This window comes from Chamaea fasciata, unplaced genomic scaffold, assembly GCF_029207755.1.
Source record: "Chamaea fasciata isolate MVZ Bird 193981 ecotype frontalis unplaced genomic scaffold, bChaFas1.0.hap1 SCAF_8, whole genome shotgun sequence".
In the NCBI taxonomy this organism is placed as follows: Eukaryota; Metazoa; Chordata; class Aves; order Passeriformes; family Sylviidae; genus Chamaea; species Chamaea fasciata.
Window position 1 is genome coordinate 22,341,532 of NW_027094093.1, and position 25,182 is coordinate 22,366,713.

Genomic DNA, 25,182 nt, shown 5'->3' on the forward strand with positions numbered 1-25,182 from the left:
TCGAAAGATTGCATTAAAAACCCAAACCCTTTAACTATTACTCAGAAGCCCAATAATCAAATTTAATCCAGCAGTACCCCTTAAAACCTTCGGGCATAACCTGTTTTCACAAACCCTCGTAAAGGTGGTATACACAGTAACATGGAAACAAAACCAAAAGTGATCACCAGGACTGCTGGACAAGCCTGGCATGAGGATGGCTAGCAAGCCAGGAAACAAGACCCGAATGTTGAAAAAAAATTGAAGCCAACAGGTGAGAGCAAGCATTTCTTCAAATTCTAAAGTGTCAGGACTGTCAGATACAACTGACATATATAACAGTTCTGGTGAAAATAGCATTTGCATTGTATAGCACACGATAAATTGGATTATCACTACTAACGGGGAATAGCAGCTGCCTGGAACAGGCAATAAAGAATTTCCTGAGAGTTACCAGTTCTGCCTAATCTTCAGGTCCAGCAGTCACTCCTAAGTAAAAAGAACTGCCTGTCATATTATTTGGAGTGATCACATTTCTAAGATACCCAGCACACAGGCCTTGGTGCTGTGCTTGTTACCACTACTCTCAGTCGTTCCTTCTCACAGTGCTGCCTATTGTGTGCCATGCTCTTTGTACCATTCTCTAATCACTGGAGACCAGGAATTACACGTAGCAGTAAAGTAATGAATTACAAAGGAACTTGATTAAAGAAACAGCATTGCTACAGCACAAATAATATTAACAGAGAAAAGCAACTGGATTAGCAACTTTATTTCTTGAGAAAACAGAAAAAAAATAAATCTCTTCAAAGAAACCTGACAGAACATGAGTAATTTTCAGAATGATTCACTTGCCTGAAGCACCTGCTGCAAAGCTTTAAAAAAAAAAACAGAATAGTTCATTGCTTATTGAATCTGCAGAGGAGGAAAAATATAATCTTCTCTTGAAGACCAAGTGCAACCCATGCAAACCTTATCATGTGTCAGGTAACCCTATCAGAATAGGATGCCTACCATTTCAAGCAAACAATACAACAAATAAAATGCGTCCAAAATCTGCCACACAATTTCATTTACTTTTTAAATGAAAATGGTACAATCCAATTAATGAAGGTCATCCTAAAGCCTCTTCTCAGAAGAAATAGGTTTTCCTAATCCACAAACCAGGATAAGTCACAACTAGGGCTGACTTAAATTAGCGTGAGGGTAACTCCCCAAATTCTCTACTGAAGAACAGCTCACATCTGTGGCGAGTTTCAACATTAGTATTGCGAATGCTCAAATCCTTGGCCATGTTAACTAAAACAAAATCACTACAACTAAGGATTTAGGAGATTATAAACAGTAATTAATTGGGGCCTCACTATACTGGAAAAACAGTATCTTCCAAAAACAGAAAAAAAAAGGATGCTCACTGAAGCTGGGGGTTTTTTGCATTATTCCTTACTTTTTTTACCTACTTAAATAAAACAATTCTTGAAGGGCTTTCTTAGCTGACTACAGACAAAGTTGAGTGATTTCTCCATTAAGAATGTAAAGCTCAGGACTGAAAAACACAGTGTACTATTTAAGCAAAAAAGTCATACAAGAACATCATGCAGCTGACCTAAGTACTTAATTATTTATAAATAAATAATAAAGCAACATACTGATAGACACCTTTGTTCTTTCAAATCAGCTGCTTTTTATTCTTCATGTTTATATTTTATGATTATCAAGACAAATTTTGAAGGTCTGATTCAGACTATGAGTCATGGAAGAATCAGATCTCAGCACAGAGCAGAAACCCACACGAGTTTCTGCAGATTTTTATTAATAATATCTTGCGTCAGTTTGACATAAACAATAAATACAAAACGTAAATACAAAAAGCAGCTACCACTATCTGAGCCAATTTTAATTCCACTGTTAAATAAAGCCCACCAAACAATATCTCCCCTATAATTTAAATTAGTAAAATAAATTTTATATGGGACAAACATAGATTTATACATCATCCATAAAGCAGCTTTCCTGATAATCTTGAGTGTTAGAAATTTTTTTTGCTTTTTCTTTTGTATCTTTTCTAAACTAGTTACAATCTTTAAGGGAAACACCAGGAAAGCAGGAAATGGCATTTAGTCTCCATCTCACTTATACTTTTTGGAGAGAAGACTCATCCATTATGTTTTGTCTTGCTCAGAAGCTGGCACAATCTCTAGAATTGCAACTGCCAAATAAATTTTCATTGGAAAAAAATGTACACAACTTTATCTTAAGAAGTTAATGTACCTGAAATTTCTTTTAAAAACTTACACTGTATCATTATTCCTGATTTCATTTTCGACTCAAAGACATATCTGTTTTCATGTAACTTAATTGCAATAAATACTTCCCTATATTTTGGGGAGGGGGGGTTTAAACTAGATTGCCTGCAATTAGCATAGCAGTAGATTAAGTTTGTGAAAGTTAGCACACGTCTCATTCACATGAGGCAGGATGGCAGGAGCAGAGAACATGCCAGCTCTAATTAAATCTAACCAAACTGTCCTCTTTCCTCCATTTTAATTTTCTTCTTTATTCAGAAACTGATCTTTAAAGCAGCAGATTCCACATTAAAAATATAAATAGAATATTTACTAACTGTGCCATCCATGAGTTTCTTTTCCAGTACATTGAGAAAAACATTTCCTAGGAGTTTCTAAATGGAACTGATTATTATGCAATAACTTTCTTGGTAACCATTTAGTTTTTATTAAATAATTTTCATAACCCATAAATGGAGCATCAATACCTACCTGCAATTTCTTCTATGGAGTTAGCTCTCATGTCCAAAAGAACTGTGCCATTCAGGATGCAGCTCCTCAGCTCAAACAAGCTATGAAGTGACAGTGTGGCAACGTAGGGTTTGCTCCACCTCTCTCCACCATCCTCTACATCTTCTTCAAATTTCAACCACCTATACAAACAATCAATTTTATAACTCCACTGTGCATAAGAAATGAAACATTAACTTCTTCTATGGATGCTGAAAGTACACACAAAGACGTTAAACATGTCTTTATATTTCACTTTATTCTTCCTTTTCAGGAAATATGAGAAACTTCCCTTGTCTAGTTCTTTCCATGTAATGCTATATTGTACCATTTTTGAGGATAAGTTCTGACCACAAAGATGAAGAGGGAAATATATTAAACAATTATCTTTGTACTCCACAAGAACTTTGACTAATTCTTCAGCATACAATGATATTTCTGTGACAGAATATCAAGTTGTACAAAAACAAGTCTGGAGAAACTTCAGTAAATTGAAAGGATATATGAAACTGGCACGAAAGGATCAAGACTTTTGTTACCATCCAGCCAGATGAACTTGCTTGAGACTGAATTCTCTACTGATAAATACTGCACTTTAAATGTTAAAAGAATATTAAACAAGCAAACAAAAATCTGAGCAGTCACACAGGGATGCCGCTGTGTGGAGCCCTGCAAGCTGCCAGCGTGGCAAGGTTTAAACAGCTGCAGCCACAGCACACACCTGTATCACTGGACTCAACAGCACCCAGCTGTTTTATACAGACACGGCAGCAGAAAAGTCAAGCAGAGCCCGACTGCATCTTCACGCATTTCCAGATTGCAGCAAAATGTAAAGCCTTAAGACCTCTAAAGCTGAGGAATTTCCAGTTTTACCAAGCCTCACACCCCAACACAGCAGCTAGCACACCTGTTCCTGGGCCACCTGTCTAGCTCTGCTCCCACTTGTAAAATATGCAAGTGTACCCACATTTTAGATACTTTCCTCCTTTCAGTCCTTGTGTACCAAGTTCTTCTCCTTTTGCTGCCATCCTGCAGGCAGTAACCACTTCACTGACCCACTCATCCACAGCATATCTGCTCCCTTCCTGACATATTCCATTTCTTGGAACTGTCCCAGCTGCCTTCTAATCATGCTCTCATTATTTATAGAGACAATTTGACTCAACTCCTTGAGTCCTTCAAAATCTCCAGTCTCCTATGTCTAGCCCTCTCCTCCTCTTTGTATCTAAACATTTTCCCTCCATTTCCTCTGTGAGGAAACTGGCCAGTTTCTGTACTTCATCTTTGTCCAGGAGAACTCTTTCCTCTAAATCAGACCTGTTCCCCACTCCCTTTGTTGCATTCTCTTTTCTCTTCCCAGCCCATCCCCTTCATTTTTACATTCCTCCTGAGAAGCAGCAAGGAGAACACAGCATAAAAATTTGCTTCCGCAGAGCCTAACTATGAAATTGAATTTGCATATGCAAATGAGATTTTCCAACTAAATTTTCAAAACCATGTCCAAACAGACATCAAACACAATTTAACACACTCCTCCCCACCAAAATCAAAGCAACACTTTCAAAGGGGGAGCCTACAACAACTCAGGAAATTTATCAAGAAGCATGTGAGAAGGGAAGATAGTTCTTAAATTTTTTTTCACTTCGCAGTTACACTTGAACTTCCTAAGAGGCTGCTCCTATCTTACTCATGGCACTCTTTTTTCCAAGCTGAAAAATGTGCAATACCTATTTGTATCCACAGCATCATAAATATGGTGCATTTATTGTCCTTTTTAAACTATTTTCTCACAAGACTCTGTAAAATATCCACATTTTTCTCTTCTCTTATCTCCATTCTCATGCATGTTTCTAATCTCTTTAGGAGATTTATAAGATCTTTAGGCGTAAGTATTCTCATTTCTGTTATTATGTATTATTATTACTGTTATTATATCTTATTATTTCTGTTATTATACCATGCTTAGCTTGTTATATCTTTTATGCTAATTCAGAAAAAAGATTAAAAATCATGCTCCATATATTCTAAAAACAATGATCCAATAGAGTCTTACACAATATCATCAGAAACCTCATACTGTCATTACCTTCTGTTCATGTAAGTCAGTCTTCAACATTGCTTATCTTATTATGCTGCTGCAGTCTGTCCTTGATATTCCCTAATTTAAATCTACTGACCAGTTGTAAATAGATTTTAAAGAGCACTAAAAGACAAGCATGTTCTTAAAAGTCTAAGACAGGTTACTGGACAGAGGCAGGCTTATTACCAGAGCTTGTAACATACTAGGGACACAGAGAAGTCTAAATCATGAAAACAGCTTTACTTAGAGCTTATAGTGTCAGATACTAAAGTTTACACATTGGTGCATAAAAATCCATAGAAAACTATTGCTACTGCTCAAATAATTATGCTTGCCATTGTAATCATCTGGGTTTCCATGAATAGTATAATCGTATGGGTTGCACCCGTTTCCTACTGTTGCTGAAACTTAGGTGTTTTAACACATTATCATACATTGTTACTCAATGAGCCAACAGGCCAGGTCAAGCAATTAAATCATATCCAGCTGAGAACGTTTGGAATAAATTTCTATTTTGATTTTAATAAGCATATCATAAGTTTACTAATTTCATCAAGGGAACATCATGTTACTGTTTATCACATTTTATCTTTTCAGAAATATTCCTGTTATGTCAGATTATCCTTATTTAACATATGAAATGAAAAACAGTAGCAGAAAACACAAAACAACTCTAATCTTATGCAGTTTTTCAATTCTAAGTGTTCAGTGGTTTTAAAAATCATAATACCATTTGATCACTCCTCTGAATTCATGCAAGACTCCATGAAATGGCGTTTGAAATGGCTTTGAAATCCAAATTTAGGCATAGATCCCAATTTTGTACTCCTTTTAGTTTCTCAAAGACAAATTTAAATATATTTACTTCTGCAGTTTAACCCCTTAAATTGGTACGACTGACAGATAAAAGCCTTTTGTAATTTCTTGGGATCACCATCAACCCCTACTGAGTTCATGTCACACGCATCCCATGTGACTGGAGCTATCTGAGTTACGTCTGATTGCATGGAGGAGCACTTTCATTCTCATGACTTTCTTTTACTGGTAAAGACTGGTGTGGGTCTATAGATCACACAGTTTAATTCCTCTGATATAATGCTTCACAGAAAAAAATATGCCAACAAGAGTTTCAGCAAGGTATGTTACTACAGGAAAAATATTATCCAGGCTAGTGTGTGTACATACACCTTATGTAAATGTCCTAGCTTCTAAAGCCATCTTCATCGCTTTCTCAGGCATTAATAACAGTGCACATACTTCATGTCAGACACAGTTACTACATCTTCTGCACAATATGAAGTGGGTGACTTGTACTTCACCTATTTTGTAGTGTGGCATATCTGCAGCAGAGAGATGGACTAGGTACTCACAAGCTGCTCAACAGTTGATGGTTTTAATGTAATCTTCCAATTTGTATAAATTTCCACACGAGGTTGTGCCTGCCCACACCAGTTTGAAAACCAACCAAAGAACACAAGCATGTCAGGAACAAAGCAGGAGTGAGAAACCTATGTTTCTTGTGACCTAGTTTCTTTGGAAGAAAGTTTTGATCCAGGGAAAATGCATTACACTTCCTAACCTTCCCTAACCCTTCCATTTTCTAGTCACTATTAGCAATTTACTTTCTAAACTATGGACACGAGTTTATTTTCCTAACTGTGCATTAAAATTTAAGCTAAAGCACCTTTCTCCTGGTTCCAAGGTTCTTTCTCTTTTCTTCCTTACTACATAATTTTTTCTGCTCCATAAAGATAATGATATTCTCCAGACATTTTTGGTTGATACTAGCAGATAAATGAGTCTCCAGAGTTAGGGTAAAACTTGCTACAAATCAGGCACTACTTTCCAGCCATGACACATGAATTGCTTTCCCAACAGCTGCAACTTGCATCTACACTACTGGATGTATAAAATAAATCCAACTGTTACACTTCAGCGTGTTTCTCCACAAACTTACCAGAAATATTTTTTTTCAGAATAGAAACTATACATCACCTCCACAGAGAATGCACGACTGTCCAACTGGACCGCATACAAAAAGTATTGTAAGAAGGACTATTGATTTTAAAAGGAATGTGTTTCTTCTGGCTTGAAATCAATTGATGGAGGAAAAAGAATAATTTTATCCCTATATCAACGTAGCCAAGCTATTAATTCTATTCTGCTCTCTAATTCCATGGATGGGATAGTCTGAATCAGATCCTGGACCAGAAAAGTCCAGTACACTTTCAATCAAACTGAAAATACCAAAATACAGATGCGCTTCATCAGAGTCAATCCAACATTCAGTCCAGGTGCACCAACTGCAGAGGTTGGTGAAATGGATACATAACCACTTAGTGCTATCACTCTTATTAAATGTAATTTATCTCTACCTGGAACTACATCCAAAGCCAAACAGTAAGACTTACAAATATTTCCAAGTGACATTTTGTACACAGATGACAAACATATAATAAGCCTGGAACAGCAACAAATTCAGGATGTTTCTTCTCCATACCATGCTTTTAGTCAAATCAATAATTTTGAAGTCCTGAATCAACCACAGGTATTTAAAGTGATCCACTGTATTAGTTTCTAAGCACATGATGTTGCATATTAGACACCATCCCATTTCTATTACTCTACTCAAAGCCACCTGGTTTTGTGTATGATATCTTAATCTATTTCTCGAGGAGTAATCCCTCCTAATTTCTTATTATCAACAAGTTTCCTTATTATAATCCTATTTTTAATTCATTAATAGATCTATTTACTAAGCCTAATTCTTCAGAAGTCAGCTGTCACTACCTTTCACACTAATGGTATCAGCATTACCTAATCTCTCAGCATTACCTGTTGCACCTCTTGAAATAGTTCCTGACCTGCTAATAGAATTTTTACACTAGAATGCAGTTTTAAGTAGTACATTCTATATATGCTGTACCATATCTAATGCTTTACTGAAAAAATTTTAGATCCACTGTTTTTTCTTTGTCAGAAAAACAAAAATCAATTTACTGATTAAAGAGCATTATTAACTTAGTCTGACATGATATATGACTGTATTGCGTTTTATCCAATTTTCCACTTATCTCCAAGTCTATAATTTTTCTTTCCTTCAAGCATTGAATGGCTCTGAAATTGGGCTCTGTTTGCCCCAACCATTTTTATCCTTTCTTTAACAGCATTGCTGTGTTTGGATTAGTACAACACACCTGACAGACTCACAGAAAGATGGGAATTACCCTGCCCATTAAATACATGTTCTTTCCCCTTTCTGGGAGAGAAATAATTGCACCCTCTTATTTGCAAAGCACTTTGAATCTTATCTTCATTCTGAATTTGGCAATTTCCTTGCCATCTCCTTCTTTTCTAACCAGTTACTCCATGTCAAATGCAGTCCAAAATTTTGGGATCCAAACTGAAAAAGACGATTTATCTTGATCAGTTCTTTCCACACAGCAGCCCCACTCTTCCTTCATTTTCATCTTACTGCTAAAGCTAAAGAAAATTTTACTATTAGCTATTACATCACTCTTGTATCTTCTGAGCTTCAAAAATGTCATTTTCTTGGCTGTTTTTCTCCTGCCCTTTTTCAACAATCTCGTCTTGTTTCTATTAAACATTTTTAATTCTTCATTTCACAAAGAACAATTGAGAAGACTGTACATATAGACAGATCAACCAAAACAGTATTTTATTTCACCTACTCCTTTTGAATTCTGTCTTCATCAGAACCATTTGCTAACAGAAATTGTTATAATTTTCAGAAACACAATTCTTTGATAACTTGCAAAGGGATTTTTTTTAAGTTGACCTAAAGAAGTTGCTATTTCCCTGCTTAAAAATAACATAACACACAGTGATTTTTACTTTTTAATTTCAACAGAAGTTGATATTCCTCCTAGAGAGGTTCCATGTATCCCTAATCAGTATGAGAACATTGCAGATGATTACCTTGATTAGATTTTCTCTCTCTGAATATTAATAAGATTATTTAGGAACACTAATGCATTCCTTTTGGAGCACAATCCCCATATGAGAATTTTCTACAGATAAAAGTCTATATTTAGCATCTGTCTATGCTGCCTATGAACACATAATGGAAGGGAAGGTCATAGAAAAATTTTTGGCCCTCCGGGAAAACAGAAATTTGTAGTAAAATTAGAAAGAAAACTAGCAGCCATGTTCAGGTCAGACAGCCCACATACACATTTGCCCACAAAAACCTTCCAGAAATTTTGCAATTTATATTCTACCAAATATATATTACACAGACTTTTGGGCACCATTGAGGAACACTGCCAACAACTGGCAGGGAGAGGAAGAATGAAGGTTTCAAGATGAAAAATAAAGCAAAGATTGCTGTAAAATGTAAAGTCTTAATGAAACTAAGCAAATCATCTCCCATTTAAATGCTCAAGGAAGAAAATCTACAACTCCAAGAAAAGTCATGCACCAGTATTATTTTTTTCACAGCAGAAATGCAATCTAAAAGTCTTTGCCACTAATTTTGCAGAAATAAAATAATCCAACACTGAATACTCATTCTCAAAATAAACTGTTCATAGAGACTTAGAATATGTAAAAGTTCTATTGCTCCAAAAGCAATCTCATTCCTTGTTTTAATCTTTTTATAATGGTAGCCTTATCAGTTTCTTGAGGATTCAACCAAAATATGAAGTCTGAAGATTCTTTAAATTAGAAGATAAAACATTAAATGACCCAATGATTTTTAATTCACATATATCATATATTTACATCAATTTTTTTCCATTGGTATTCTCTCTGACCTATATTCATAAATCCAGAATAAAACATTTGGCTCTGGGAAACGATGAATGCTGTTGTAATACTAGCAGACTAAGCATTAAAATTATGGTTTTATTTAAGCTTTATATCCAAAATCTGTCCCTGAGCTTGCTACAGCTTTGAAATCATTCCTCAATACACCAGAAACCAATACCTCCAGATAATTTTTAAGTTATGAGAGCACTCACCTTGCTGTCTCCCTCCACTCTGCATCCTCTCCTTCACGCCAACAGATTTCATCAAGCTCAGTAAAGAGATCATGAGGAATGTGTTCCTCATCATCATCTTCTGTTCCAAGAATAAACTGCACCCTTTGTGATGGGGTATCTGGAGTAAAATAAAAACATCAAGTCCAAAACACCACTTTTTTTGCTGTGAGAAAACAAATTTTATGAGATGATCCAGGTGTCTTCATGCATATCACTTAGTGCCACACAAAAAAAATTACAGTTCTGCTGTAAGAACATTCATTTACACACAAACACATTCGGATTGAGATCTCTTCATTTTCTGTAGCTGTCAAGACCACTTTTTAAAAAACGCCTCCAAAGATATAACCTGATAAATAGAAACAGGGTCTTCTAGAAGCAGGAATGGTATCGCCTGGAAATAAAAAAAAAAAATTTAAAAAAAAAAGGACAAAGAAAGCAGGACAGATAAAGCTGAATAAAGCTGATAAAAGTCTTTTACTCCAGTGTTAGGAAAAACTACTTTTCCACTTCATAAGTCTACATCTGCAGATCTATCTCAGGTCACAAAGCTAGAGTCCTAAATGTGAAATCTTCACTGTAGGAGAAAGAAACCAAATGAAACCTGCCTAATGGGAATATACAATTGCAGACTTGACCCTTGTCCCTTTGTTAACTCTTCCTACTGGGTTAGGCTGCTTGAAATATGCAACTTCTTAATCTGTCCCAGCTTCCTCCTTTTATTCTTCCTGTCTCTGTCTTCCCTGTCAATACTGTTACTGATTAATTTTCTTCATAACCTTTCAGCACAGACAGCTAAATATATTTTTGAAGAAATATTATTATTTTTTTCACTCAAAAAATTTGCAGAATCCACAGAGCATCTTAAAGTACAAGTATATTCAATGTTCATAGTTCAAGTGCTGTATAAAAAAAAATCCTATATCCTACTTATTTAAATGCAAATCTCAAATGAACAAACTCTGATGAAATGCAGTCTCTCTAGCAATACATAGCTGCTTTTTCCGCTAATGTATTTTAGATTTATGAAAGGAACCAAAAGTCCTTTGTGTGAGCTGAGAGGCCAGGCTGCCAGTCAACTGAAAAACTGATTATCCAGCAGAACAGCTCACTGATTTCTTGAACATTGTCTAAATGAAGTTCAGCTCTACAACATATTTGTAAGACAAGCTACAGTATTCCATCTAACAGCAAAGAGCATCACTGGACAGGATCCTCAAGCTCTTTGAATTTTGGAAAAAAATGAGCTGACAGCACCTATTGAAGGCTAATTAAAGAGAAAACACAGCTCTGATCCAAACAAATGAAATGGGCCACTGATACAAAAAAATTAAATTCATTATTGGAGATACCTTTTTGATAGTAGTACTAAACTTGCTAAAGCAATGAAACACGAACAATACATGACAGTTTTCACCTGAGATCTTTTTGCTTAAACAGAGTGCAAAGATATAGTACAGTAAAGCCTATTGTCTCCTTCACAAAGCAAGGAGATTAAACCCAAGGAGAAATACAGGAGAGAGAAGGAAGACAGATATGGGCTCGGGTACTACAAAGCACCAGAGGATGGAACTGCAGGGGGTACAGGTACAGGAATTACCTTTGGAGAATCACTGAAGAACAGTGAGAAACTCCTCCACTTTATCCTTTCTTTGCTTTCTCTTCTCTCTCACTGTTCAGTCCTCTTTTTTCTTTAAAACCATTCTTTTATCTTTTTAATCTGAGACTAGAAAGTACATTTTCGTTAAGAAGTGTGCAACTTCTTAAGACTAATTTCCAGAAGGACGAAATTCAGTGAGATAAGAACTTACAAAGGATCAGGGTATATGACTACTAACAGAACATGGAAAACAAGCTACTCTGGTAGAGAGCTGGACTACAGCTAGAATCTGAGAATAAGCATTGCCAGGAACATCCTGTACTCTTTGATAAAACCAGCACTAGAACTGATTTACAGCAACTGCTACTGTTAAGTATAAATGAGCAGTGCTGTACAGCAGAGCTGCAGCTTTGTGACAGCTATGATCCTCATGCAAATACATGCTTTCAGTGTGGGAAGAAAAGCAGAGGATCACAGATCTCTAGAACTCAGGTGAATAGTAACAAGGAATCACCTCACTGCAGGAACTTGCACTTACTGGGTCTTCTGTGTAACAAGATACTTGACTGACAGCAGTGAATCAGAATCTTTTAGGTTGAAAAGATATCTAACACCATCGGGTCCAATCACTAACCTAGCACTGCCAAGTCCACACCAAACCACACCCCTAAGCACCACATTTAAAGAAATGACTAAATATGCACTAAAATATCATCTTCTTTGTTATCATAGCAGTAAAAAAAGCTGCTAGATTCTGTCTTTCTTTACTGCTGTGATTTCTATCGATATTTGAAACCTGCAAGTCACAGCTTCATTTTCAGACAACAAGCTGGAAACTGAGAAAAAAAGTTATTGTCTGCTTAATGGTACAATAATTTTATTTCAAGGACAAAACCCTAAAAGATGTAAACAATAGAAAAATTATAATAAAAACAACAGATCTGTTGGTTCCACTTACAAAACTGCATTAACAGGACTATTCATGAGCAATGCCAGATAGATTTGGCTCATATTCATACGAGTAATAAATACCAAATATGTCATTAATATGTTAAATAGGAAATTAGTAATATGTGATTCAAAATCAGTATGGAAGAATACTTCAATTTCTGACTGTCAAACTGCGATAACTTGATCCTTAGTGCAGAAGCATAATATTTGCAAACTAGGACACAATGTTTTCTGCAGTCTAGGCAAACAGAAATTGGCTTGAATATTATTTTTGTCTATCCCTACTTCAAGTAGCACAGCCAGCATTTAAAAAAAAAAACCCTTCATACTATTATTGCTTTACTAAAGAGTAATGAAAACAATCTAGATTACTCTTTAAAAAAATTAATGACTGAGACTAATCTGTTACAATAGTATTTCTATCACTGTAGTTGTTTTATATCAGAGTTATCAGAAGCAAAATTTCACAGTAAGCAGCTGATGAGTCTCACAAGTAACTAGTTCATCATCAGTTCAGGAAATCCTCCACAACCAGCTGGAACTGGGTAGAAAGCCTGATACACAACAGGAACTGGGGTACTATCAACCAGCACTCCTATTTGGGTAATGAGCAGTCACAGTCAGGAAAATTGAAGCAGCTTTGTGGTTGCTGTGGCTCCATCAGCCCTTCTGTTTTATCCCTGGGTTTCCCTGGGCTTGTGCTCATTTCCTATGCACAGCACTTGCATCCAAACTACTTCTGATACCTTAAACTCATTGCATGCATGCAAATTCTGAGTATTCCACATTTAAAAATCTGACTAATTCCACTGGTCTAACAAAAGGGCAAAAATTAAGACCTGGTGGTTATGCTATCATTGAAGACACAAATTCAAAGTGGGACTCAGTGCTGTAGAAAGGGAATGACCCTGCAGAAACCTGACATATTGATCTATATTATAACACCTTGTAAAGTCATCAACACCCCTAAAACAAATTCAAGATGTGGCACAGACATACCAAAACAGCAGATCTAAAAGCCAGAATTTCTAATCACCTAATTCCCAGAGGGAAACATGAAGAGCTGCTCCCTGGAATAGCACTGAGTGCAGGTAGTGGCAAACAGTGTCCCACAACACCATCCCACCTGGCAAAACATAAGTAGAAAGGAAATGTAACTTCCATTTCCCCAATTTAAAACATCCCCAAGTGCAACCACAACTCTGGGTGAGGGCTGCTCCCTCTTGCCTAAGAGAACAAGGTAAAAGCAAGACTTGGTCTGGGGTAACAATGGAGGATCACTCTCAGTCCCTTCACATGAATTCAGCCCAGCAAACATTCAGCTCCACTACAGCAGTCAGAGCAATCCACATCTCCTCAGTGAGTGCCAGGGTTTCACCTGGGACAAGCTGCCCTGCCATCAGGCAGAACTGCACACAATCTACCAGGTGATATCACAAGCAGAAACACAGCTTTCAGTACATATAAGATGTGTCCAAATTCTGTCCTCTGCTCCTGATAAACTTTTTAGAAAGAGTGCAAAAATGTATTTCTAGTAACACTCCCTTAGCTCACTTGTCAGGACAGGTTTCTGTATTTCTCAGCCTGTCAAGCCTGCATGTAAGGGTAGAATTAGAAGGCAAATACTTCTTACTGGGGTCAGCAGATGAAGAAGTAAGAGATTACTTTTCCCACATTAGAAAACATGCTAACTATTAAAATAAAATTTTCATTACAGAAATTCACATAAGATAGTATTCAACATATACAAGATTTATTCCATGCCTTGTGCTCTTGTACATTCACATTAAAATAATACTAAATATATGATTCTTTTTTTTATTATTATTATTACTCACTGCACAGGACGAACTGCAGACAGGAAGTTGACAGGTATAACACAGTTGGCAGATAACAATCCCTTACATGCCAAGGGGAAATCGTATGGAAAATTCACAGGAACAGAGAGAAGAAAGGATCATTTCAGACACAAACATTCATCATCCCCCTGCTTGCACTCACCACAGAAGTGGTGGATGGGGACCCTCCCCTAACCTCCTTCCTTTCCTTCCTTTGCAGATTGGACCCTGCCCTCAGCAATCAGTAAAGGAAAGGATCATAAATTCTTTTTTTATAATTAGAAAACTTAATAAAAGTTAAAACTAAATTTGCATTACTAAAGCTCATATAAAGTAGCAAACTTCCATACAGTACACTTCTGAAAATCTCCTCACAGACCTTAGAAATCACAGGTTGGGTTGGGAAAAAGTATCCTCTTGATTATTCTCTGGCACATTATCCCTACAGGTCAAATCTGCTTCAGGAAACTATCCCAGCATTTTCTTGACATGAATTATTTCCATCAGCCCAGGGCTATGACAAATAATCACATCTCTTGAATCTGACAATGTGGACAATTCACAAGCTTTAATTCTCTTCTTTTTGCTAGATTCTTAAAACTGCAGTTATGATACATTATTTTAATCCAGATTTGCAACAATCTGTTCCACAGCTGCCCAGAGATTCGAATTTCTGAGTTCATCCTTCATCATACAAGCCTATAGTTAAGAACAGGTGAATTCTCTTAACAGCCATACTCTTTACAAATAACTACATTTACCCCACTAATCACCCTGCAGCACTTGTGATTAGGTCCCAAATATATCCAGCTGAGTCTGTCTTCAGGTCCTTCTACTAACCCGAGAAGCCCCACTTTGCAATTCACTTTTTTTGCCTGCATTACCGTCAGGGAGTCCGTCCTGAGCCGTGCGTGCAGTCCTGTGTCAGGCTCACCTCCAGGGCTGCTTTGCTTGCCTCGCCACATCCATTATCATGAATTACAAATTTAAGCCTCTTTAAAACTAGGGATTACTAAATCCAGATTTCTTAAGAGAACAAACCAAACCTTCCACAACCTTCTACAGTGTCTAGTCACACAGGACACACAAGGCTGTAATCAAACCCCGGCTCTCACAGCTGTGTTCACTTTAACCCTCAGCAAAACCTGTCCTTCAAGACGCCCTGTTCACAGGCAACGTGATTCCTATTCCACCATTTTAAAACCGCTCCTTAAATATCTTTAACTCACGAGTACCAGAAAGCTGTTTCATTGGTTACAGGCAAACAACAGCCATCAAAAAAGCCACAGAAAACTGCTGCTAAAATCCACAAGCAAGTGCAACCCCAGCAGCCAAAGGGAAACGTGCACCAGGCTTTCAGTGCCACCACGACCCACGGCACTGATGGAGCCTCGTGGCCCTGCAGCTCACAGGGGCTGGCACCCACTGCCCTCACAAGCAGCACCACGGAGATGCCCCAGGCTAGAAACAGCTTTTTAAAATCAAATTAGTTTTAATTTGCATCAATTACCTAACTTAATTTACAAAGCAGTCACAATACTTTACCCCACAAGAAAAACTGTGGAGAAGGGAAGCTTAAGGCAGAAATTAAACTGGGGCCTTAATTACAACAGCAGCATTTTAGCTGAGAACAGTAAACCTCTCCAGTAAAAACAAATAGCACTACGGCATTTTTAACTAGAGTGGATAAATTTGCTCACTTTCTCCTTCTCTTCAAAAAGAAGAAACTTAAGAGACAAGATGGTGAAAACCTAGACCACTGAAATCACTTAGATTACAATTATTACTACCCATAAAAGCCTCCCAATGTACAAACCGTGTATTCCACAAATTGTGCAATTTAGGCACACCATTATTGCAAAATGGAAACACCTTTTACAACCTAATCTCATTAAGAGGCAACTTACAGACAGAGAGAATCAGGGGTAGGGAAAACAAAACCCAAACCTGAGTGACTGATCTGTGCCCCTAAATGACAGGACTCTCATTCCACTAAGTACATATTCTGCATATTATTCGTCTAATCTGGAGTTATCTGAATCTGTACACTGAGAACGCTTGGGTTATTTTTGAAAAGTGACAGTAGGAGATAAAAAAAAAACCACCTTATGAGCCGATGTCAGAACGTTCTAAAAAATCTATTCTCTACAAAAACCTTCCCAGAAAGTAGCTGGTACAGCTTTCCCAGCCAAGGATTCAAAGGGATTACCAGGAAGCTCCCCCCTATTGTCATTACACTGACTAGAGGTGTTCTCTACCCATGCTGATACACAGAAAACACTTTAAGAAATTGGTTTTGTTTTTTACTGGACAGGAACCAGGTGGCACCTGTCCACTCTGCATGGGGCCTGCACAGCCCCACAGCACTGCACAGCTCCCTGGAGCAGTGATGGCAGAGCCAGATCTGCACGTGACGGTACTGCACAGATAAAGGCGTTGATTACACAGTTGCAGATTATGACAAAAAATAATGCTTTATCCCAGGCTGGGTTAACTGAGCAGTGTGGAGCACTTCATGTCTGAATATTTCAGGTCATTACTTGTTCCAGAATCTCTATTATTCAGCTGATGGATCTTTTGCTTTTATTATATCTCCTTTCATACTTCACTGCTTCAAAACATTGCTAATTTATTCTCTTGTATCATAAAAATCCTTATGTATTTTTCTGACTTACTTCAAAGCACTGTTTTTTATCGGTCTCACAGTGCTTATTTTCTCCATCTTTTCTTCTTGCACCTGCTCATCAAAATGTTTTTTTCTTTCCTCTCCTCCCTCACAGTTCCCAAGCATACAGCCTTCTACTATTTGGCAGAAATGCATTAAAAATTGTCGATGGAAAGATGAAGCTATGCATTTCTGCTTGCTCAATTAAATCAGAATGATTCATAAATGAAGGGACTAGTTTGGATCTACTCTCTCAGGTAATACAGTCCCTCTCATTGAGTTATGTGTCAAAAAAAGGAAGTGCATTTGTCTTCCTCCGAGCATCCTTCAGTTCTGGTTACTGTTAGAAACTTGTAGTCATGGGGAAGAAGAGCTAAAAAACTTACTGAGGTTTAGTAAGTTCAGATTTAGTGTGGGAAGTATCTGTTGCTCCCTCTGTGCAAATAAAGCACAGAAAAACTATGCTTATATTCTCTCTAAAGGCAATGTTTCTCCCCAGGCAGCACAACAAGCTGTCTGAAACTCCTGTAAGGAAAACCATAGTAGAAGAAGGAGGTGGGTATAGACTACTATTAATCTCTGTATTCTTTTGTCTGACTGCTCTGGATGTGCTTAACCTCACAACCACTGTAGCATTTTAAGATTTGCCTTCATTATGCAAATCCCTTTCACTCTTGTCTATAGAATGCCACATATCTGCCTGGATGGTCAGATGTCAAAGCTCAAAATCTGGACAAACTTCCAGGAGTCAGATAGACAAAGGGGAAAACCCTCAAAATTTACTATTCAGATAATTATTCAGGGTGAAAAGACTGGGTATTTCCAGATTTGTGGTTCTATCTTTGGATTCTTTGAATTGTTACCAGCCAAGAACTTCCAAGAATATCTTCAGCAGTCTGAATCCAGAAAAGATTTCCATGTTTCTGGCCTGTATCTTGCCTAGTCAAGTGGCACCACTTACACACACCCTTTGATTGGTAGCTATAATACCTTTAAAAGTGAAAATGTGACTTTAAAAAGTGCAGATCTGTATTCATTTCTTGAGGTAAACCAGAGGATGAGTGCAGTGAACATCAAGTTACAAATGCACTTCAAAACCATCTTTCTTTCATATTACTGCTATTTCACCCTCAGAGATCCTTTGAACATAAGCTGATTTACCTAACACAGAGTTATGCTGAACATTGCATTTTATTGTACACACAAATGCCAAAGACTATTAAGAAGAGATTCAGCCAGTTAGTTTCTTTTTTTTTTTTTTTCTCTCGACATTAAGAAGGACACAAGCCTAGGTCTCCAGAAGTTGAAAGAACAGAGCTAAGTTCTCAGCCAAAATGTGTCACATACTGGCACTTAAATAAAACCAGATGACTCAACAGAAGACACTGTTTCATAGTTCAAGATATCTCACTTCTTGGCTAATGTAACTTTCAATTGTTTCTTTTTAATCTGACTTTATATGTATATATGCATATTCTTTTTGAAAACTGTTTTAATAATTTATGAACTTTGGTTTTTTCCAAGAAACTGGTTTCAATATAGTATTGGGTCTTTGTACATTTGAAATCCATTCCAGACAGAACCAGCACAGCCAATTCATTCTTCACTGTTCAGTCTTCAAAACATAACTTGTATCTGCTAAGTTTGAAAAAGTCTTGACTTTGTTTTACTCTAAGAAACCATTGTGCAAGATTTGAGAATTTCAAGCTCTAACCATCACCACTTACTTGCTTAAAAGCTTTCCACATACATAATACAAACTTCTGCTTAAAAGAAAGTCTTATAATTACTATTCTCTAACCTGGAATTACACTGGCACATTTCCCTAATGATTTAAAAACACACTAGCAAATTGTTTCTACACATGCTTCCATTATATTCTAAACACTTTCCATAGCCTTGGACATTTCATCACATGCACATTTTATTTTTGAACAGCACGTAATATTCTCGTGGTTTGAGAAAAAGCTTGACTAATTTACTAATGACTACCTTCTCTTCTCTGCATTGTTTTCTGACTTTAAATTCTGAGAACTTTAGGCATTTCATACCAGGTTTGTTTACTGAAAGGCATTTTCCCCTGCTTTTTCAAGTCCACAGTTAGCAGATTCATGTTACAGTGACACATTTACGGTGTCACATTAGGAAAAAGTAAACACAACCTAGATCCTGGTTGAATCTGATAAAACACTGCAGCTTCAGTAACATCAACATCATTACAAAATTAATTGTAAACGACCACAGCTCTTCTGTGTTTTGGGGCAAACACTCCAGTCTTCCCTGAGGGCATCTGGGAAAGCTCTTCCCCCCTCAGTGGTGGCTGTAGCCTGTGGGAACACTTAGGAACAGTCCCCCACAGTACTCCTTCAGTGCTAGAAAATACTGAGCTTTCTCATGTACTGACTGCCACTGGCTGCTGCCCTTCAGTGGATTTGTTCAAAGGAAGGAATGGTCAGCAGAGGCTCTGTTGGATTTTCCAAAACCCTGCTGCAATCACGTCCAAGTGATAACAGGACGGAGCATGCATAATCATGCTGATGCTTATTATTTAAAGACCTATCCAAAAATAACATTTGTCATACCAAAAGAAGGAGATTCTCTCCCATCTTCCAATCCTGAATCCCGCTCCCTGTCTCTCTTCCTGTGTTTATGCCCACGGTGCCGATGGCGTCGGTGACTTTTCCTTCCACCCAGTGGCACGTGAACCCCAATGAACAATGTTCGATGGCCTGCAGGTAAAAAAAGGTACCTTTGAGAAAAGAGCAACAGCAACATAACAACAATACAAGTAAATTTAGCAGCATTAATGCTACCATTCTTATGATAATTTTGGAGTTATATATTATTGATTATTCTAATGTTAACAGTCATAACGATATTGATTTGAATAATGATGATTAAGCATCACAGATACACAACCAGTCCCAGTACTGAAGTCCTTATGATGCAGTGCCAGATTTTTTTTTTTTTCTCCAAATTTGCATCTTTGTATGTGAACTTTCATTAGAGCCAGACAGGTGTTCTGTTAAATGTCTTCCAAAACAGTAACATAAAGAGACACATGGATCTCTTTGGATTGAACATTTGGTAAAGTTGCTGTTTGCTTTGTGTGTACAAGAACTTTACCAAACTCATTCCTATTTATGAGCCAAACCTTGACAGAATTCTTGTGGGAAATTCACTGAATAAAAAACAAAGAAGAAAAAGAAAAAGAAATCAAAAAACTAATAAACCACTTTGTAAGCAAGAGCACAAAATTGCTATACAACTTCACATGCTCCCATCATAAATACATTGCCGGTATCTTAGGGTGCTTTCCTTTCTTCTTTCTCTTTTTAAATACATAAGAAGATACATACGTATTGCATGCCTGCTGCCTTCAAGCCTGACAAATTTTATGTTACTGATCAAGCCCAAAATATTTAGGTCTCTTAGCTATGTGGTCTAACAGGATCCAAGCACAGTAAAGCATTTAGAAGGGGGAGAGCACAGCCGAAATGCGCAGAAAGAACCACTAACCAGAACAAATGGGAAAGGAATCATGACTCACTACAGGCAGGTCTCCTACGTTTACTCAGCAGAAAGACATAGTCCAGATTACTCATCTCAAATAACATTATTTTCTCCTTGAAATGAACATAACACAGCTCATGGATAAATGCTGCTTTGCTGTAATCATTCAGCAGTGTCAATCATCTGAAAAAGGTCAAGAACACTAAGCTAAGGTAGCACGTGATCTCTAATCCCATGGAGACTCCAGAGGAGACAGAAAACACAGCAAGGCAGCATGTGTCACAAAACATCAAAGAAATTCAACACTGACAGGAATCCTCTCTAGAGGCAGAACTAAAAAAGCTGGAGAAAAGACTCTGGACACCACATTAGTTACTTCCTTAACTTTTATCCATGTAGAGGTGACTAGAATGCAGTGTCTCTTAATTTTTGAGAGACTAGTCTTGTACAATCAGGAGATTTTCCTAAAACAACGCCCACGAGTTGAAAAATACTTATTTATTTATTTATTTAATACCTCTTTCTTCTAGCTTATTACATTTAACCCAAGAAATGGTTTAAAGAGAACTGCTGCCTTTTGTGTATTTCAAACATATTGCAGTCAGTAGTGCATGGCACAAGGAAAAATGCATTAAATAAAAAAAATTCATTAAAGAGATACTGAAGGACATGAGTAATGCTGTACTTTACATTTCCTTTTCTCCCTCCTCAGAGAGAAGAAAAAGCAAAACAACATTTTGAAAAGAATCTTACCCTTCCTAAGACTTTAGTAATTTTCAGAGCTGAAAATAGATTGCATTGTTAATTTAGTACATTCCTGCTGCTTTGTGACAGAAGTCTGCATGCTTACCCTAGTTTTCACCCACATCAATGATCAGACTGTACCTGCATCAGGAAATGCTGATTGAGACTCATATTTCAATTAATTTCCAGGGCTGAAACCAGTACTTGAGTCCAGACTGTTCTTTATTCAGTACACTGGGATACAGTGCCAGAACATTCATGTGTGTGTGTCAGAATGCCACTGCAATTTTCCTTATACAGACACAAACAGTTCACACTGGAAAAAAAAAAAAACAGGAACCTGGAAACTGACATAGACATCAGGAAAAAACAAAGTGGATTTTACTCTTTCTGTGTGAACCTACTGAGGCCAGCAGAGTCCTACCTAGGCATAATTTCAATAAACACATGGAGGAAGGTAGGTGCTTGTAACAAGGTTCAGACAAATAAGAGGAAGAGAAACTGGCAGGGGAAAAGCAATAGTTTTCTATAGAAAAATCATAGAGCAAAAAGCAAAAAATCTGAGAGTTAAGTAATTCTGGTTTATTAAAAGATCACAACTGTGGAGCAAAAAAGAGACCATCTGGGAACAAAAGAGTAATGAATTCTAAATTGCTGACAAAATGACAATGAATGATAGAAGCAGCAAAAAAAAAGAAAGAGGAAATACAAAAGAAATCAAATTACTGTATTACCTTACTTCAAGTAACCTTTTCATGGTAGGTATCATGAAGTAGAGCTCAGAATGTAACGTACATTTTGCTGTACAAATTGTCCAAGCCATTATTAAACAAGAGTTTCCAGAGAGCTCTCTAAAATTGCCAATACTAGAAGGTCAAACATGGACAGAGCAGGGCAGATCTCAGGAAAAAACTGACTAAAACTTCTAAAAAGCAAGGGCATCTCTAGTAGAGTGAAGTCAGGACCAACCAGGATATCCACTATTCAGGATATCCTTATAGATAATAACTGATTGTACATGGGCATTTCTTTCGTTTATCTTTAAGAACTTTTTTGTGTGTTTTATTATTTACTTCATCAGGATGCCAACTAAAAATGACTGAATATTGCTCAAATATTGTAAAATAATTCTGCTCTGCCATTCATTTTCACCGCACCTGGCTCAATTAGATGATCATTTCTCATTCTTTTGGCAAGGCTACAAAGACACTAAAGTATGGAAAATAGTAACAACTGTAGGTTACATCAGGGTACAAACCATTGACATCAGGTACAACCTAACAACCATTCTCACACAGGAATGACTCGTGGTTTAAAAGGTGAACGTAACAGACTGCTCTCCCTACCAAATGTGTGTGTTTGTTTTCTGTGTAAAAATTGTTTTTGGAAGAATGGGAGGAACTGGGGCAAAAAAATCTGTACTCTTAGCATTCCATTAGAAAGATCTCAATTCCACTAAATTAAGGCCAACATTTACAAATCCTTTCTCTCCATCTCCATTTTCCCTTGAAATGTCACATCACTCAAATAATTGTAATGGGATTTCCAGAAGTGCATAAGTCGTCAAGCACCATCAATTATAATGGGTTATGTGTTTTCAGAGCTTTAGGAATCCAAATACAGTTCTTTTTCTTTCCATTTATTTAATGCATAAGATAGGTAGCTAGGATAAGCTTCTGGTTTAAAGATCCAGAATTCTAGGTTCTGAAAACCATTTCTAAATGTTACTTAAATCATTCTCAAGGGATGCGCAGAAAATGCTTACTATTCTGAGCCTGGTTTTTCAGATTATCAATTTGCTATTGGGTTCTTAAAATAAATTTAAGTGTAAGGAATACTTTCTCCTTTGAAACACAGCAACTGCAAACAACACTTCTACTCAGATTTTATTCTGAGAAATGTCTCTGCAAGACGTATTCATATGAATAATGTATGTTTCATATCTGTCTTTTCTAGGGCAATGAATTCATACCTCCACAAACTGAAGACACTTACAGCACAATACTTTTTTTCTTCAAAAGTTTAGGGGAGATCCTGATTTTTCTATATGCTTATATGCTCTTTCATCTTTCTCAAAATTAATTATAATTCACAGGACCCCTTTAAAATATTTTATAATATAATTTGGATTTAATGTAATCCTGTAAAAATTAAAAGGAATGCTTTATAACAAGGATTATTATTTCCTCAATCCTTAAATACTTTAACTCGAGGAGTGTTTTAATGCTTTGAAGGTAAACCATAAGCTTCTTATGCTATAAATGCATACATTTGAACTAACTTTATATTCTGGGTTTTGTTCCCCAGCTATGTGTGATTTGATTCAGAATAGTCTTTTATTAAAAACAGTCTTTACACAATTTACTGGTGGATGTGTAGCATTGTCTAAAGGTCATTGCAGAGAAGATCAATTCAGTGCATTGCATTTCTTTAATAAGATTTCACATTGTAAATAATCTTTGTGTATTACTGTATTTTCTCAGTGGGTCTGTTTTTAAAAATTATTTACTCCTAAATCCTAATACTGAAAACACTAATGCATGTGCTTTCCTAGCAGCACATCTAGAATAAATCATCATTTGACTCCAGAGTGTGTTTTTGCATGAACAAAATTGTAGTCCTTCTATGACAAAACACTACTGATGCTAATGTAAGGTTAATAGAAAAACTCAGGAAGGCCAGATAAATCCTATGGCTCACTGATATCTAAACCAATTCTGACTTAAAATTGTAACATAAATTAAACACAGCATAAACCACGGGGAAGAGACTCTCTCAGCATGGAAATTCTTTCAGGCCTCCACGTTACACCCGGAATGTGGAACTCAAGCAGGTACTTAAGAGCTTCTTAGTGAACCAGCCAAGTTGGTGGCAATTGTATAAAAAATTTACTCTCCTGGATCTAAACATCCATGAGCACCAGATGCTCAGGGTACATGTGCTTGTGCTGCCTTCCACCTGGGATAATCTGAATCTGCCTGAGGCACCTGCTGACACCAATGCTTTCAGAGCCTGCTCACACGCATGGAGGGAAGGGGCAGAGAAGGGAACAGATGGGTCTTGAAAAACCTCCAGAAAGAGCAAAGGCAGGCTTCTGTGACCTACTGAGGAAACACACTGCAAAGGCAAGATGCCTTGAGAGAGGGTCCTTTGCCAGTAGTTCAAGCCAAGCCTCAGCTGACTGCTGACCTCAGCAGGACCAGAGGGTTTTCTCTCTCCTCTAGAAAACACTCAGTGGCTTGAAGCCTCTCCTGTGCATTGACAGCTATAGCTGAACCAAACGCAAATTTTCATCCTCTCAAAAATGAACAGCGAGGTAGAGACAGAAAACTGGATGTCCATGTAGGGTTAAAAAATTTGCCTTTTTCCTTACAGGAAAGAAAGTGATTATGGTGAATTGTGTAGGAGTAGAGAGTACATGACTCATGATTCGTTATTGTAGTGCAGCAGGGAGGCAGAGCTGGAGAAAAAGCAGAAGGGACAAAAGCAATCCTTCCTAAATCAACAGTTTACATTGCTGTTTGTGGTTATGGTTTGCCCAAAGTCCATTTTACACCTTTTTACTGTGCCATAATTTGGAGAAAGTGACAAGAAAATCTTGAATTTTTTTTTTTTTTTTTTAGATTACACATGTAATTTATATTCTAGGGTAGACTACAACAGAAATTATATAGGGAAAAAAAAAATCAATATCCCTGACCCAAGATAACATTAAGGATACATTGAATATGGAGGATAAGTGCACCTCACTGAAGTCATTAAAGTTACGGACTTTTTAAAGAGCCTCAATCATTCACTGGCCTCCCCAAAAAAATCTTGCCTTTTAACAGAAGATTTTTCCAGGTTGTAAGTGGGCTAAAAAGTATTTTTCACCAGCACTTATGTTCCAAATTTCCTACATTACTCCAGAGGAATCCAGAGGTGTTGTATGTCTGGTTCTATCATGGGATCAGGACCTTGCCAGACAAAAGAAAAAAAGCCAGCAGACATGGAATATAAAAGGAGTTGCTCAGT

At 37.1% G+C, this 25,182-nt stretch overlaps 1 protein-coding gene across 8 annotated transcripts in view; it reads right to left on the reverse strand.

The window, feature by feature from the left end:
• SLC4A10 (solute carrier family 4 member 10) overlaps nt 1–25,182 on the reverse strand; it is a 149,573-nt gene that overhangs the window by 62,291 nt on the left and 62,100 nt on the right. For all 8 annotated transcript variants that reach the window (XM_066190059.1, XM_066190058.1, XM_066190054.1 and 5 more), the window contains exons 3-5: nt 19,494–19,640; nt 9,837–9,975; nt 2,757–2,917 (exon numbers count right to left, since the gene is read on the reverse strand). In XM_066190059.1, the coding sequence (XP_066046156.1) occupies nt 2,757–2,917; nt 9,837–9,975; nt 19,494–19,640 (447 nt within the window). The remainder of the gene's footprint in view (nt 1–2,756; nt 2,918–9,836; nt 9,976–19,493; nt 19,641–25,182) is intronic.